Source organism: Mus musculus, chromosome 10 (assembly GCF_000001635.26).
Source record: "Mus musculus strain C57BL/6J chromosome 10, GRCm38.p6 C57BL/6J".
In the NCBI taxonomy this organism is placed as follows: domain Eukaryota; kingdom Metazoa; phylum Chordata; class Mammalia; order Rodentia; family Muridae; genus Mus; species Mus musculus.
In genome coordinates, this window is record NC_000076.6 from 88,385,957 (window position 1) to 88,402,523 (window position 16,567).

The 16,567-nt window shown below is 45.9% G+C and overlaps 1 protein-coding gene across 3 annotated transcripts in view; it reads left to right on the top strand.

Moving 5' to 3' along the window:
* The window catches only part of Gnptab (N-acetylglucosamine-1-phosphate transferase, alpha and beta subunits), a 68,191-nt gene that overhangs the window by 6,823 nt on the left and 44,801 nt on the right, over positions 1 to 16,567 (top strand). For 2 of the 3 annotated variants that reach the window (XM_006513848.2, NM_001004164.3), the window contains exon 2: positions 14,696 to 14,781. The exons of the other annotated variant lie outside the window; for it this stretch is intronic. In XM_006513848.2, the coding sequence (XP_006513911.1) occupies positions 14,696 to 14,781 (86 nt within the window). The remainder of the gene's footprint in view (positions 1 to 14,695; positions 14,782 to 16,567) is intronic. 3 annotated transcript variants of the gene reach the window in all.

The window sequence follows — 16,567 nt, forward strand, 5'->3', positions numbered from 1 at the left end:
GACCTTATCGACCTTTGCAGGAGGCACTAGCATGGCTTCTTAAAGGAGTAGGCAGTAGTAGGCGGCTAGACAGAGATAAGGAAAGAATGCATTTGGAGTAGCTCAGCTGAGGTAGTGTAGAAAAGTCTGTTCCCTTTCGCATGTTGAATCACTAGTCACTGGAAACGACCACCACCATCGTCCCTATAACACAGGGTTGCAAGTGACAGATCCCAGCCAGCTCAGACCCGGTTTAAGAAAAAAGGGAGCTAATTAGCTGGTGTAACTGGACTGGGTAACACTCTGCCAGGGTTGGATCAAGGTGCTTGAATGGTGTGGGATTTTCTCCTGGTCCTGCCCGTCAACTCCCTTGGGCAGCCTACCCCAAATGGGTGTGACCTCCAGTTTTCTCTTCTGTCAAATAGTAACTGCAGGGACTTTCTCAGGAGGGTAGACCACACTTGGAGCTGCCTGCCTGCCTTGCCTTGGGGGGTTGGGGGAGGGGGGACGGCAAGTGCCCCTGCCATACCTTTGTGTGCCAGCCAATCCTCTGCAGAGCCTTGGGGGTAGGCAGGCCTGGAAGTCACAGTTGAACCACTGGATCTGTGGGGCTGTCGCTGAGAATAGTTACCAGATTGTTATCAAAGAACTGGCCAGAGCAGCAGATGTCCAAGATACCGGGTTCCGTTCAAACCCATTTCCTTTCATTGGCGCCTTCACGTTATGCCTGGGATAATAACTGTTTGCCCTCTATCTTGTAGATGTGCTCATGGCTGTTTTCATGGAAAGTATCTGTGAAATTTATATTCTTGTCTGGGTATGTTATCCTGGGACTTTGCTAAATACAGCTCTGGGGTATTTCATAAGGCTTCCAGCATATAAATGTAGCCATTTCCTAGTTGTGTTTGGGCAGATTTTGAGGTCTAATCTCTCAAGATTTTTATATATTTATTTTTGTTCTTTTTATTTTTTTAATTAGGTATTTTCTTCATTTACATTTCTAGTCCCCCATACCCTCCCCCCCACTCCCCTACCCACCCACTCCCACTTCTTGGCCCTGGCGTTCCCCTGTATTGAGGCATATATGCAAGACCAATGGGCCTCTCTTTCCACTGATGACCAACTAGGCCATCTTCTGCTACATATGCAGCTAGAGACACGTGCTCCGGGGGGTACTGGTTAGTTCATATTGTTGTTCCACCTATAGGGTTGCAGATCCCTTTAGCTCCTTAGGTACTTTCTCTAGCTCCTCCATTGGGGGCCCTGTGATCCATCCAATAGCTGACTGTGAGCATCCACTTCTATGTTTGCTAGGCCCTGGCATAGTCTCACAAGAGACAACTATATCAGGGTCCTTTCAGCAAAATCTTGCTAGTGTATGCAATGGTGTCAGCGTTTGGAGGCCGATTATGGGATGGATCACCGGATATGGCAGTCTCTAGATGGTCCATCCTTTCATCTCAGCTCCAAACTTTGTCTCTGTAACTCCTTCCATGGGTGTTTTGTTCCCAATTCTAAGAAGGGGCAAAGTGTCCACACTTTGGACTTCTTTCTTCTTGAGTTTCATGTGTTTCACAAATTGTATCTTATATCTTGGGTATTCTAAGTATCTGGGCTAATATCCACTTATCAGTGAGTACATATCATGTGAGTTCCTTTGTGATTGGGTTACCTCACTCAGGATGATGCCCTCCAGGTCCATCCATTTGCCTAGGAATTTCATAAATTCGTTCTTTTTAATAGCTGAGTAGTACTCCATTGTGTAAATGTACCACATTTTCTGTATCCATTCCTCTGTTGAGGGGCACCTGGGTTCTTTCCAGCTTCTGGCTATTATAAATAAGGCTGCTATGAACATTGTGGAGCATGTGTCCTTCTGACTGGTTGGAACATCTTCTGTATATATGCCCAGGAGAGGTATTGCGGGATCCTCTGGTAGTACTATGTCCAATTTTCTGAGGAACCGCCAGACTGATTTCCAGAGTAGTTGTATGTACAAGCTTGCAATCCCACCAACAATGGAGGAGTGCTCCTCTTTCTCCACATCCTCACCAGCATCTGCTGTCACCTGAATTTTTGATCTTAGCCATCTGACTGCCACACACCTATGGTCACTTGATCTTTGACAAGGGAGCTAAAACCATCTAGTGGAAAAAAGACATCATTTTCAACAAATGGTGCAGGCACAACTGGCAGTTATCATGTAGAAGAATGCGAATTGATCCATTTCTATCTCCTTGTACTAAGGTCAAATCTAAGTGGATTAAGGAACTCCACATAAAACCAGAGACACTGAAACTTATAGAGGAGAAAGTGGGGAAAAGCCTCGAAGATATGGGCACAGGGGAAAAATTCCTGAAGAGAACAGCAATGGCTTGTGCTGTAAGATCGAGAATCGACAAATGGGACCTCATAAAATTGCAAAGCTTCTGTAAGGCAAAAGTCACCGTCAATAAGACAAAAAGGCCACCAACAGATTGGGAACGAATCTTTACCTATCCTAAATCAGATAGGGGACTAATATACAATATATATAAAGAACTCAAAAAGGTGGACTCCAAAAAAATCAAATAACCCCATTAAAAAATGGGGCTCAGAGCTAAACAAAGAATTCTCACCTGAGGAATACCGAATGGCTGAGAAGCACCTGAAAAAATGTTCAGCATCCTTAATCATCAGGGAAATGCAAATATATATTTATTTTATATATATCATGAGTATAATGTAGCTGTCTTCAGACACACCAGAAGAGGGCGTCAGATCACATTGCAGATGGTTGCGAGCCACCATGTGGTTGCTGGGATTTGAACTCAGGACCTCTGGAAGAGCAGTCAGTGCTCTGCCTCTTGCCCCTTCTCATGGCTCCTTAGTCTTAAATTCAAGTATTGACAAGACTGCTTCTTTACATACTTCCCTCCTGTGGCAGACATACATATTTATCATGATGGTGTTCTTTCCACCCGAGCCCAGACATAGTGTCAGGAGAAAGAATGCAGCAGCCTGGTGTTCCACCAGTGTCCCAGAAGTGGAGGGAGAACTTTCCTGAGGCCTAAGCAGTTCTTTCTGGGCACTGTTATGAGTTGAGTCATAGAACGGTGCCTGAAGACACCCAGACATTTGTACTGCCTAGCAGTGAAGTTCCTATATGAGGAGCATAGAGGGCAGGCCATTAACTGTGCTTGTCCCTATGAATAGTGGGCTGCCAGTTGAGCCCAAGATGTATGGTGCTCCTTGGTAACAAAACCTTCTCTGTTGGTCTGGGCATGGTGGTATTCATGCTTGATTCCAGCTATGGGGAGCTAGACTAGGCAGATCCTTGTGAGTTCGAGGCCAGATTACAAACTATAGTGTTACTTCAGCATTAGAGTGGTCGGTCTCAGAGAGGAACAGATTCCAGCTCCTAAGCTGATGCTTTGTGCCTCCCCACGCTAGGCCTGCAACACACAGCAAACCCAAAATTCAGGACAGGAGATGGGTTTGTAAGGCTTCCCTTTCCTAGCTCAGTGTACCTCTGTTTTCCCCCGTGAGCATGCAGAAAGCAGCAAGAAACAAGGGCAGAAAGTCCTTCCTCTGTAACCTCATCCGAGGTGCCCACTGAGGTGCCCAAAGTCCACTGAGGGGTCAAAGTTTGCTCTCTACTGAATACCTTCAAAGGGTATTGAGACCACTCCTTACCACCATGCTTGGAACTGTCCCTTAGTCATCCCTGGTGAGACCAAATGTCACTCTCATTTCCATAGCCTCTGAAGCCTTTCATCTTTATCTCCACCTCTGTGGGGGTGGGGTGGGTCCTGGGCTCTGTCTGTGTGTGACCCACTTCCGGTACGTGGCATACCCATCTGCGGCTCCAGCTAGGGAGTGTGAGCTGATGCCAGGCCTTCGGCTGGGGACAGTTAGCTGACAACCCTCTGCATTTCTCAGGTGTGAGGCAGGGCTGGCATTTGCCAGCATCATGAACTGTAGAGAGCTGGATTGGTGATCCTGCTGAGCCTGTTCCCTGGGCTTGGGGGTGGGGGGTGGGGTGGATGAGAAGTTTCTGTCCTAATCCTAGGAGGAGGTGGAGAGGCAGTTACAGAATACCAGTTGCTTCTGTAAAGCTTCCCAGCCTTGGGACCCTTATGCGGTGGTGGGGCTGAACTCCCACTTGATAGGAAACTCCGTGTTTTGGTCCATTACTTACTTGGCCCTGGAATGTGGCTTCTTGTATCTGGTACTTCAGAAGAAACATGCTATTTTATATGCACAGCAGCTTCTTAGTTGCCGCTACCAGTCAGTTGATCTAGCTTGCTCAGGAGATAAAACTTAACTTCCCGTTCTGTACTCAGCAACCTGGGCTCAGAGGTGACGTCTTTAAACCTTAAAATTCTGCTGTCTGCACAGAACGCCAGGCTCATTCATGCAGTTAGGAAATACTTAGCCAGGCCCCTGGGGACAAAGTAGTCAAGAGAAGACATGGCTCTTGCTGACAAGGAGCTCTGGCGGCGAGGCATTAAGAGTTACTTTATCACAGTTGTGAGCAATACTGTAAATGTGTAGAGGGTGTGGTGGGACAGAGAGAGGCACTGACCTGTATGGTGGCCTGCCAGGATGGCTGCCTTGATGGTGTGTAAGCTCAACAGGAGGCCAAGAACGCTCAGACAGGACAGAGGAGGGCAGAGCTGACTTGGGCATTCACTTTCAGTTTGTGGTGATATTTCCCCCGGGGTGGGGGTGGGGGGATGTTGCACAACATCTGGAGACATTTTAGATGGTCCTAGCTGGGCATGGAATGAAATATTGCTGCTGTCTTTAATGTGTAGAAGCCAGGGATTCTGTTAATATACGGGACAATCCCGGCAGCAAAGAATGATCCAGGCCTGAGGCCCTTGGTCCTGCAAAGGCTGGATGCCCCAGTGTAGGGGAATGCCAGGGTGGGGAGGTGGGAATGGGTTGGGCAGGGAGCACCCTCACAGAAGCAGGGGGAGGAGTGGGTGGGATGGGGATTTCCAGAGGGGAAGCCTGGAAGGGGGATAACAGTTGAAATGTAAATAAATAAAATATCCAAGGAGGAAAAAAAAAGAATTATCCAGGCCCAACAGCAGTGGTGCTGATATTGAGAAACTACCATTTCCCAACCAAAGAACCAGAGTAAAGGCGGTGATGTTGGGAGAACAATCAAGAAGGGTACATGAAGGAATCAGTGAGTAAAGGTGCCTGCCTGTCACCAAGTCTGGTGACCTGAGTGTGAGTCCCAGGACTCACGGGAGAAGGAGAGAACAGATTCCCACATGTTTTCTTCTGCTCTCTACATATATGCTGAAGAACTCACACGCCTCTGCCATACACAAAATAGACAAGTGAGGTTTGTGTGTGTGTATGTGTGTGTGTGTGTGTGTGTGTGTGTGTGTGGTGTGAAAGCCCTTTTGGCTAGAGAGAAAGCTCCTATAAGGGTGACTAGTGTAGTTGTAGTGACCTTTCCCCCAGCACTGGGGATTTGCATAAACCATTAAAGGTTGTTTTGTATTGGCATCTAATACCTGAGACCCAGGAGTACAGCTAAATGATGATAACCCAGCCCTCATAACCAAAAACAAAACGAAACAAAACCTGTCAGGGCCCCTTAGCAGGTACAAGATTTGAGAAATCCCGAGAGAGCTTGTGAGAGTGGCGGTAGGCATGGTAATCTGCAGGAGTCTTGGTCTAGACTGGTGAAAGGGTGTGGAGAAGTGCGTAGGAGAGGAACACGCAGGAGACCCAGTCATCTGCAGGCTTGCCAGCCCCTCCACTAACACCTCCATCAACAAGAGTAAGCAAAATAGGCAGTGGGCGCTCGCAGTCCCTAACGGTAAGTGTTCCGTGAACATCTGTTGAAGGAATACTATGGCATCAAAACTTCATTTTGTTCACTGACTGTGCTGGCTGTTTCTATGTCAACTTGACACAAGATAGAGTCCTCAGAGAGGAGGGAGCCTCCATTGGAAAACAAATGTCTCTAAAGCTGGTATTATTAAAGCATTTTCTTAATTAGAGATCAATTAGTGTGGGAGGGTCCAGACCATTGTGGGTAGTGCTATCCCTGGGCTGGTGGTCCTGGGTTCTATAAGAAAGCAGGCTGAGCAAGCCAGTAAGCAGCACCCCTCCATGGCCTCTGCATCAGCTCCTGCCTCCAGGTTCCTGCCCTGTGTGAGTTCCTCTCCTGACTTCCTTTGATGATGAGATGTTAAGTTGCTTTGGGTCATGGTGTTCCTGTCACAGCAATAGAAGCCCTCACTGAGATGCAGATTGTGACAAAGCCTAGTGATGACAGGTGGGCTAAATGAGGTGTCAGATGTCTACAAGGCGGCACCTTGCAAAATGCTCAGTAGAAAGCATCCAATAACTACTAATTTAGTGCCATATGTCCCCTCTGGGGAGTGCTTCTAGTTGTGACGCTCATGCTGGCAGAAGTGGGAGACGCCCTCTCAGCTGATGCCTGTCAAGTGTTCCCTTGGAGACAGCAGAAAAGCTCACAAGGACTACCTGGCTGTGCTATACTATGTCACTGGGATAGCAGAGGGGCGAGTCCTTTATTACTATGGCTTACACTTCTATAAACTAGTATGTAGATGTCTTCTCTAGTTCCTTCTAGAAAGCAGCAAGCCAGTGTTCATAGTGGATGATGTGTATTATTCACAGTATGCCATTTTAAATTTCTCCAGTCTCGGGACAGTTTGTTCCAATCTTGTGATGCAGATGGCAGGATCTTTAGGAGGTGATTAGTCAGCCTGTGGTTGATTCATCCACGCAGCACATTAAGCAAGAAGAAGAATCTCAGAGGCATCCTACAGACCAAGTGCCATCCAGATAAAGGACACGGCATTCTGTGATCAGGCAGAAAGCTGCGTGGCCCGCTTTTACCTTGATTTCTAAGTTTGTTTCTTCTTTTAGGATTCTAGTTAATACTTTCTCCTTGAGTAGTATTACCTCAATACTACTGCCTGCTTACCCTTTATTGATAGACGTACTTATTTTATGTGTATGCGTGTTTTGCCTTCAAGTATGTAAGTCATCACGTGTGTATCTAGTGCCCTTGGAGGTCAGAAGACATCAGAGTCCCTGGGACTGGAGTTACAGATGGTTGTGAGCCCACATGTAGGTGCTGGGAATTGAACCCAGGTCCGCTGGTAGCACAGCCAAGTGCTCTTAGCCATAGATCCATCTCTCCTGTCCCATTATATGGCTGCCTTTCTTTCCTTTATGCTCTCAGACCATTTCTCATTTATTTCTATTTGATAAAGGTTCTTCACCAAAACTTCAGAAGTTGTCCCCATGACAGATTTGCAGAGGTGTTTACTGTGGTCAGCTTCTCGGGTAGGTCTCCTTCTGTATTTGAGGAACTCACAGTCCAATGGGAGTTGGCCAGGAGACTGGACTTAAAGTCTTTGCTGGGCAACAGTGGTAAAGAGAGGTTGAACAAGTTCAAAAGATGTTGACAGAGGGGACCACAGTCAGAATGGAGAAAACGGGACATAGAGGGTCACGAGAAGAAAACCAGAAATGGCGCAAAAGTCAGAGGAGCGGTGGGAGGAGGGCTGCTGACGGCTATAGGGTGACCACAGGCTGCCTCACTGCCTCACAGAGCTGTGAATGGAAATCTGAATAAGGCGGCATCTTTGTCTCTGTGGAGCAGCATGGAAGGTTTGATAGCCAGGCACAGTGACCTTCATCTCCTCCAAGAGTAAGTTAACCCAGATGAGAGGATGCTGTAAGTGGAAATGGTGGCACAGGGCTGGCCGCTAATCACCGTGGGACTCTCGCTTTGGCCACAGTGGAGGAATCACTCGGTTAGGGAAGAGGTCCTTGGCGCTGTCACCTGTCTACTTCAAGGCTGCCATTATTTCAGTGAGGAGTAACACGGCCATTGACCAGCCACCCATGGTCTGAACCTAGAGTGCACTTGGTGAGCCCCTAACCTACCTCTTAGCACCGTCATGGAACATAGAACACCCAGACAACATCAAAATGCCAGGCACCCTGGGACCCTGGCTGCAGCCTTCTCAAAACCTTTAGAAGCTATAGTTGTAGCTGGGTGGTGATGCCTGCATTTTATCCCAGCACTCTGGAGGCAGGTGGATCGCTATGATTTCGAGGCCAGCTTTGTCTACAGGGCTACTTCCAGAACAGCCACGGCTACCTAAAGAAACCCTGTCTCCCCCCCCCCCCCCAACAAGGCACTGGTCTGAGTATGGTATAATATCATTAGGACTCATTTTATCACTACGTTTTTCTGTTTTCTTTGTTTTTCTTCCTCCCTTCCTTTCTTTCTTTCTTTCTTTCTTTCTTTCTTTCTTTCTTTCTTTCCTTCCTTCCTTCCTTCCTTCCTTCCTTCCTTCCTTCCTTCCTTCTTTCAGACCAGTAGCATTTGGTACTGCTAAGTCCCAGGCACTGTGAGTCCCTGGGCTATCCAGTCTCTGGTTCTAGGTCCCAGGCACCGTGAGACCCTGGGCTATCCAGTCTCTGGTTCTAGGTCACCCAAGCAGTGTTGGGTATGGGTTCCATCTCACAGACTGTGCTTAAGTCAAATCAGATTGAGAACTGTTGCACCACAACCTAGGGGTAAAGGTTCTATGTGGGCACAAGCTCCATTTATCAGTGTTCAGTGAGTTATGAAGGTGCTGTCTTCAGCAATGAGGCCTTGCTGTCAGTTTGTGGAGAGCAACCTATAGTCTTTGCAACAGCCTGGGTTTAAGGATTCCCATAGGACACACACACACACACACACACACACACACACACATGCCCACACGCCCCCACACACACCACCAACAACTCAACTCAATTAGATGTAACCTAGGCTTCATACTGGAAGCTACATTTGATGACAAGAGATGGCCAACTGGGACGCTTCTACTGTATCAGGGTTCCATACTACCTCTAAAATGGCCTTTAATTTTAGCTGTCTCTCCCTGTACTTCCTCCTGCTCCCAATTTGATCCGCCCATTCCAATCCCCTCATCCATCCATAATTATCTATTCTATTTCCCTTTCCTAGGGAGATCTATTTGTCTCCCCAACTGCCTTCATCTAGACCTACCCTCTGTGGTTCTATGGACTGTAGCTTGACTATCATTGACTCGACAGCTAATACCCACATATAAGGTAATGCATCCTGGATTTGTCTTTCTGGGTCTCAGAAACGGTTTTTTTCTGGTTCTGTCTGTTTGCCTGTAAACTTCATGATGTCATTGTCTCTTTAAACAGCTGAGTAGTGCTCCATTGTGTAAGTGAACCACGTTGTCTTTATCCGTTCTTCTGTTGAGGGACTTCTAGGCTGTTTCCAGTTTCTGGCAATGAACATAGTTGAGCAAGTGTCTGGTAGGATGAAGCATTCTTTGGTTATATGCCCAAGAGTGGGAGGCTGAGTCTTGAGGCAGGTCGATTCCCACCTTTCTGAGGAACTGCTACACCGATTCCCACAATGGTTGTACAAGTTTGCACTCCTACCAGCAATGGATGAGTGTTCGTTCCTCTTATTCCACATTCTCAACAGCGTGAGCTGTCACTTGTATTATTGGCCTTGGTCATTCTGTCAGGTGTAAGATAAAATCTGAAAGCAGTTTTGATTTGCATTTCTCTGTGGGCTAAGGATGTTGAACACTTTCTTTGTTTCGCAGCCATTTTTTTTCTTCTTTTGAGATATCTCTGTTTAGATCTGTACCCCATTTTTAATTGGGCTGTTTGTTTGTTTTGTTTTGTTTTTTTTTTTTGATGTCTGGTTTTTATGTATTTTGGATTACCCTCAGATGTGTAGTTGGTTTTTTAAAAAAGTTTTCCTATTCTGTAGGCTGCTGCTTTGTCGAAACAATGGAGTCCTTTGCTGTGCAGAATCGTCTCAGTTTCTTAAGGTTGTTACAGGATATTTGAACCTGTTTATAGCTAGTGTATGGCTCAGTCCTTAGCACACACCCTCAATCCCTCTGACTGGAATACAGACACACCCTTAGTACACACCTGTAATCCCAAACAATGAGGGTAAAGATAGTTTGTAGGAGGAAGCACCCATGTTTGAAAGTGATGTCTCCTTAAGTTGCAGAAAAAGTGACAAATCAGAGAAAGATTTGACAGAATAGGATATGTCCAACTCTCATGAGAGGAGGGAGGAGAGGGAAGCAGTTAAGGGAGAGACAGACAGACAGTACAGGAGAAGAGATACAGTCCAGGATACAGTAGAGTGCATGGAGACAGTGCAGCAGAGTTGAGAGGGAGAGTGGAGCAGCCCAGGGAGGGAGAAGGAGGCAGTGTTACCAGGAGAGTTTTACAGAGATGGATTGAGGAGAGAACAAGCTAGACACAGTAAAGACAGAACGAGCCAGAGAATGAGAAGGAGCCAGAAGATTAGAACAGATTGCTAGACTTAGTTTGAGATCAAACAGAGGAACTCAGCTGGGAGAGGAGTTTAAGACAGAACACAAGAATTGAACCAGACAGCTAGATTTAAGAAAGAGGAAGAGCCGGGCATGGTGGCGCACGCCTTTAATCCCAGCACTCGGGAGGCAGAGGCAGGCGAATTTCTGAGGTCGAGTCCAGCCTGGTCTACAGAGTGAGTTCCAGGAGAGCCAGGGCTACACAGAGAAACCCTGTCTCGAAAAACAAACAAACAAAAAGAAAGGAAGGAGGAAAGGAAGAGTGAGCTTATCCAGCAGCAGGTCTCAGAGTCTGAGAACATTCTAGGTGTGGATTAGATTGTGCAAAGGCTAGGACTAGGCCTAGGTTAGCAGGCAGAGGCAGTGAGCCTCCCAGACAATCATTACAACAGGAGAAGAAAAGTTCCTTTTACATGCTGTCCCATTTACTAATTATTGATCTTAGTGCTTGTGCTAACAGTGTTCTACTAAGAAAGTCTTTTCCTGTGCCAATGTGTCACGGCTATTTCTGCCTGTCTTCTGTCAGGTTTAGTGTATCTGGTTTTATGGTTAAGGTCTTTGATCCGTATGGAATTGAGTTTTGTGCACGGTGATAAGTATAAATCTATTTGTATTTTTGTATGTGCAGACATTGCATTCAACCAGCACCATTTGTTGAAGATGTTGTCTCTTGGTTTTTTTGTTTTGTTTTGTTTTGTTTTTTTGAGACAGGGTTTCTCTGTATAGCTCTGGCTGTCCTGGAACTCACTCTGTAGACCAGGCTGGCCTCGATCTCAGAAATCTACCTGCCTCCGCCTCCCGAGTGCTGGGATTAAAGGCGTGCGCCACCACGCCCGGCTGAAGATGTTGTCTTTTATCCAGTGTGTATTCTTGGCATTTTTGTTTTTTTAATAAATCAGGAATCAGGTGTCAGTAGACGTGTGTATTTATTTCTGGATCTTCAGTTTCATTCCATTGATCATCGTGTCAGTACCATGCTGATTTTATTACTGTAACTTTGCAGTACAACACTTTCTTTCTTTTCCTTTTTTTTTTTTTTTTTTTTTTTGGTTTTTCGAGACAGGGTTTCTCTGTAGCCCTGGCTGTCCTGGAACTCACTTTGTAGACCAGGCTGGCCTCGATCTCAGAAATCTACCTGCCTCCGCCTCCCGAGTGCTGGGATTAAAGGCGTACGCCACCATGCCCGGCTTTGAGCCCCATGCTTAATGAGAGGCCCTGCCTCAAAAATGAGTCCGAGAGAAAATGAGGAAGATATCTTTGACATCCACACACATTTGTGCACGTGCACACATTGGGGGGGGGGTGCTGTGGGGGAGGTAGGAAAGAGAGAGACAGAAACATTTTTACTTAACAAACTCCTTCTAATGGTCTTTAATTTTAAAACTAATACCCCTGTATGGTATGTCACAAATAATTTTCATAAGTAGCATTATAGTTCATCTAGTCTCAGGTTTTACCAACAAACCACCCTGTTTGTTTGCTAATGAACCATTTTCTGAGGGAAATGGTTTAGAGTAGTGGCTCTCACCCTCCCTAATGCTGTGGCCCTTCAGTACAGTTCCTCGTGCTGTGGAGACCCCCCAACCATAAAATTATTTCTTTTTTCTTTAAAGATTTATTTACTTTATGTATGTGAGTACACTATAGCGCTACAGATGGTTGTGAGCCTTCATGTGGTTGTTGGGAATTGAATTTTTAGGACCTCTGCTTGCTCCAGTTGTTCCCACTTGCTCCAATCAACTCCACTCACTCAGTCCCTGCTGGCTTCAGACCAAAGATTGATTTTTTTATTATACATAAGTACACTGTAGCTGTCTTCAAACGTGCCAGAAGAGGGCATCAGATCTCATTACAGGTGGTTGTGAGCCACCATGTGGTTGCTGGGATTTGAACTCAGCACCTTTGGAAGAGCAGTCAGTGCTCTTAATCACTGAGCCATCTCACCAGCCCCATAAAATTATTTTATTTCTACTCCATAACTGTAATTTTGCTACAGTTATGAATCATAATGTAAATATCTAATATACAGGGTACCTGATATAGGAACCCAAAGGGGTGGAGACCCACGGGTTGAGAACCGCTGGTTTAGAGGCTGGCATCTGCAGGAAAAGCTTCCAGTGACGACCTAGCATTTCATGTGTAAGAAGTGACATTAATCTCCAGGTACATTTAAAATTTTTGTTAGTGCCATATTTAAGTATTTTGCCATTACAATAATGAAGGTTCCAGAAGCCGTGTTCTGTTTAATAAGAGGTCTAGTATGCCTGGCTAATGGGATAAAAAGTAAATAATGACATCCTAGCCGAGGCTGGAGAGGTGGCTCAACATTTAAGAGTACTGGTTGTTCTTCTCCCAGGGGTCCTTGGTTCAATTCCCAACACCTGTGTGGCAACTCACACCTGCCTGTAGCTCCAGGGCCGAGGGAGCTGGTGCCTTTTTCTGACCTTCACAGGCACTATATACATGTGGTGAACAGACATACATGCAGGCAAAAATAAAGAAAAAAAAATGTTCAAACGAAAACAGCAAAGTGAACAGCCAGGCAGGGTGGGGCTGCAGACCCTGGGTGGCTGATTTCATAGTCAAGATAAAAGTTGTTGGAGCAAAGGAGAGAACATTTGAATTGAACGGAGAAATAAGGAACTGTTTTCCTAGCATGTTAAAGCACTCTGGACTTGGTGAGGTAGGTTTTTCTGGTAGGAGCGGGCACATGGAAGAAACATAAAACATATCAGCTGAGTGTGACCCCTGGTGAGGTCATACACCCGCCCTCCCATCTCCTACATGTTCTAGACAACCTGCTAGCCAAGAACAATTTTCCTCACTTCATTTTGTGGTTTGTTTTTTAAAAAGAATTGCTATGTTTGTACTCAATAAATTGATATTCATGCATCTCACGGTGTAGATGACATTTTATAGCTATGGGTTTGGTTCTGTGTGCTATCAGAGATCAAGCACTTTCCTTCTCCAGGAATTTGAAGCCCTGGAGGACAGTTGTATGCATGCCTAACTTCATTCACTGTGATGGTAGCAGGGTCCTGGATCTTGCCAGGAATCCATCAACAAGCATCCTACCTTGGCAGAGAAGGGACATGAAGCTAGAAGGCGTGTGGCAGGGAAGCAACCAGAGTAGGGGTGGGGTATGCTTCTAGAAAGAGGAACTGGGCAGCTCTCAAGAGTTAAGGTAGAGAGCTAGCAAATGTTACTGGTCCTGACAGCATAGAGCCTTGGTAGGCCGCTGAGATGGGCGAGGGCAGGAGTGGTGGAGTGAGCTGAAGGCGTCAGAAGAGTGTAAATGACTTGGAAAGCTATAGAGGATTTCGAATAGAGTGGTCAGCTAGAAGGGTGTAAAGGGAGGGCTTTCCAAAGACCCAGAACGTGCTTGTGTGCCAGTAGGCAAAATCTACTTAGAGGAAAGAGGAAAGGAGGAAGACCATGAGATGCATGAGGCCTAGAGCAGATCACACACAGGTAGGGCCTTTGCTAGGAAGGACATTCCCTCAGTACTCAAGAATGGAGGAGAGGATGAGGCCTGTGTACAGATGTTTGTGAACATCCTTTGGGAGCTTCTGTAGCAAGGCCATCAGTGGAAGCCGTGTAGTAAGGTCACGTTAGTCTCTTCTGCTGTTGGTGTTCTTATGAGCTCTGAGAAGAACCCTTCCCAGACTGTAGGGGGTACATAGGCTGTCCTCCAGAGTGTCTGCTAACCCATGTGCGGCAGGACAGGCCATAGTCAGGGCCCAGCTTCCTGTCCTAGCTTCCAATCTCTCCTGGTTTATCTACCTATTTGCTTGAAAAAGCCAACCCCATGGGGCTGAAGACTGGCTGCTCTTCCAGAGGATTTGGGTTCAATTATCAGTATCCACACGATGGCTCACACCTGTCTAACTCTGGTTGCTGGAGTTCCAACACCCTCACACAGACATACATGTAGGTAAAACGCCAATGAACATTTAAAAAGAAGAAGAAGAAAAATCCAACCACACAGTTGGCCTCAAGCAACCTACCCCAAACATTCTTCCAACTAACTGACATTGTCTTTCTCGTCCTCCTTCCAGACCCCATTCAAACATCACTTCTAAACATTTCGTATTCCCAGACCCCATTCCCAGGCCAGTGAGATCCTAAGTCGTCTCAGATGGCTGAGCCACAGTTGTAGCTTATTCACCATCCCGAGCAGGATGTCTGGTGTGGAGCACACGCCGAGTGGGTGGGTGCTTTGGACCACTCCATCTGCTCCTTTCCCAGTTGTTTTATGTCTTGTAGTGGACTTTTATATTGCACTGTTAGTTTTTGATGCACGGAAAGTGTTGGTGTTTCTCTTTTTCTTGTAGGTGGTTCTGGAATGGAGCCGAGATCAGTACCATGTTTTGTTTGATTCCTACAGAGACAACATTGCTGGGAAATCCTTTCAGAATCGGTAAGATGAGAGTCATTTTGTAGAGCATCTGTTATTTGAATTTAAATAATAAGTCATATATTAAATATGGTAGTTAGTTAAAGAGATCTTTCAGGTTGTTTATGGCAACATGAAACACACCTCTCACCTCTAAGGAAATAGTTTACTTTTGAGGGAAATATAAGTAGCCAGGAGCATGGATTCTAATTGTGCCAAGTTATATGCGTCTATGTTCATGAAGTTTTTATAGTTATGTAGCAAAAGAAAGTCATAAATGTATTTTTTGGGCTGGTGAGATGGCTCAGTGGGTAAGAGCACCCGACTGCTCTTCCGAAGGTCCGGAGTTCCAAATCCCAGCAACCACATGGTGCTCACAACCACCCGTAACGAGAACTGACTCCCTCTTCTGGAGTGTCTAAAGATAGCTACAGTGTTCTTACATCTAATAAATAAATAAATCTTAAAAATAAATAAGTAAGTAAATAAATGTATTTTTCAAAAATATCAGGTAAGTGGGTGTCTTTGTTAGGGTTTTATTGCTGAGTAGCGTCACCATGACCAAGACAACTCTTATAAAGGACAACATTTAATCGAGGCTGGCTTACAGTTCAGAGGTTTAGTCCATTATCATCATGGCAGGAAGCATGGCAGTGTGCAGGCAGACATGGTGCTGGAGAAGGAGCTGAGAGTTCTACATCTTGATCCCTTAGGCAGTAGAAAGCACTGGGTGTAGCTTGAGCATATATATGTACGACCTCAAAAGAATATTACAAATAGCCCAAGGGGATGTGTGTGGCTCCTGAATCGGCAGCATTCCAACTCTCTACAATCAGATGGTTTCAAGCACTCATTTTCCCATGCAGACTTTTTAGTAGAGGTGTGATTTTGCTCCTAAAACTTCAGTCCATATATTTCAGAGTATATATACCCACCTGAAGAAGCCTTCTAGTTCATTCCTATTTTGTAGGTAAAAACGTGTTCAAGAAATTATCTCGCTTTGCACTGTTGAATAGACAAAGTTGCAAGGACTCACTTTATGCCTCACGCTCTGTGAGGTACAGGATATGGAATAGGTAGCAATACACAGCCAGAGCCAGATGGGAGCAGTAGCCTGCTTGCCATCACTGTCAGTCATGCATGGCCGTAGTAACTGCCAGGCTGGATCTTGCACATTTGGTCGTCCCGTCTAGCTGCATTTGTGAGGGACCAGTGGCTGACCTCAGTGTCTGGGTCTTCCCTGGTTAGGCCAAGATTCCTAATGCACTGCTTATTCATATTCTTGGAGATTTTTACCCCTTCATAAGCCAGGCCTCAGAATAGAAGCAATTTTTACCCCACTACCCTACTTCCCTTCCTACGGATACAGTGAATCACAGAGGTCCTTTTCATATTTAAAAAAGTTTTTAATTAGAAAAAAATATTTAAAAGTCATGTGTTTGTATGTGACTATGTGCAGTTACATGTAGGTGCCCACGGACGTCAGAAAAGTCCGTCAGATTCAACTGAACTGGAGTTTCAGGCAGTTCACAACTGCCTGATGTAGGTGCTGGGAACCGAACCCGGGTCCTCTGCAAGAGCAGTCAGTGCTCCTAACCACGGGGCCAACTCTGCAGCCTAAGCGCTCAGGTTTTACTGTGGTCTTCAGTGGACACTAAGGGTGAATGACATCCCTTCCACAAAGAGTAACTCAGCTTTACAAGGCTCTGGTCACAGAGATGCATGTATCTGTTGTAACAGTAGCAGGGGACAGAACACGTAATCAAAGTAGGGAAAAAGCCCAGCTCTTAGGATCCGCAAAGCAGCGGTT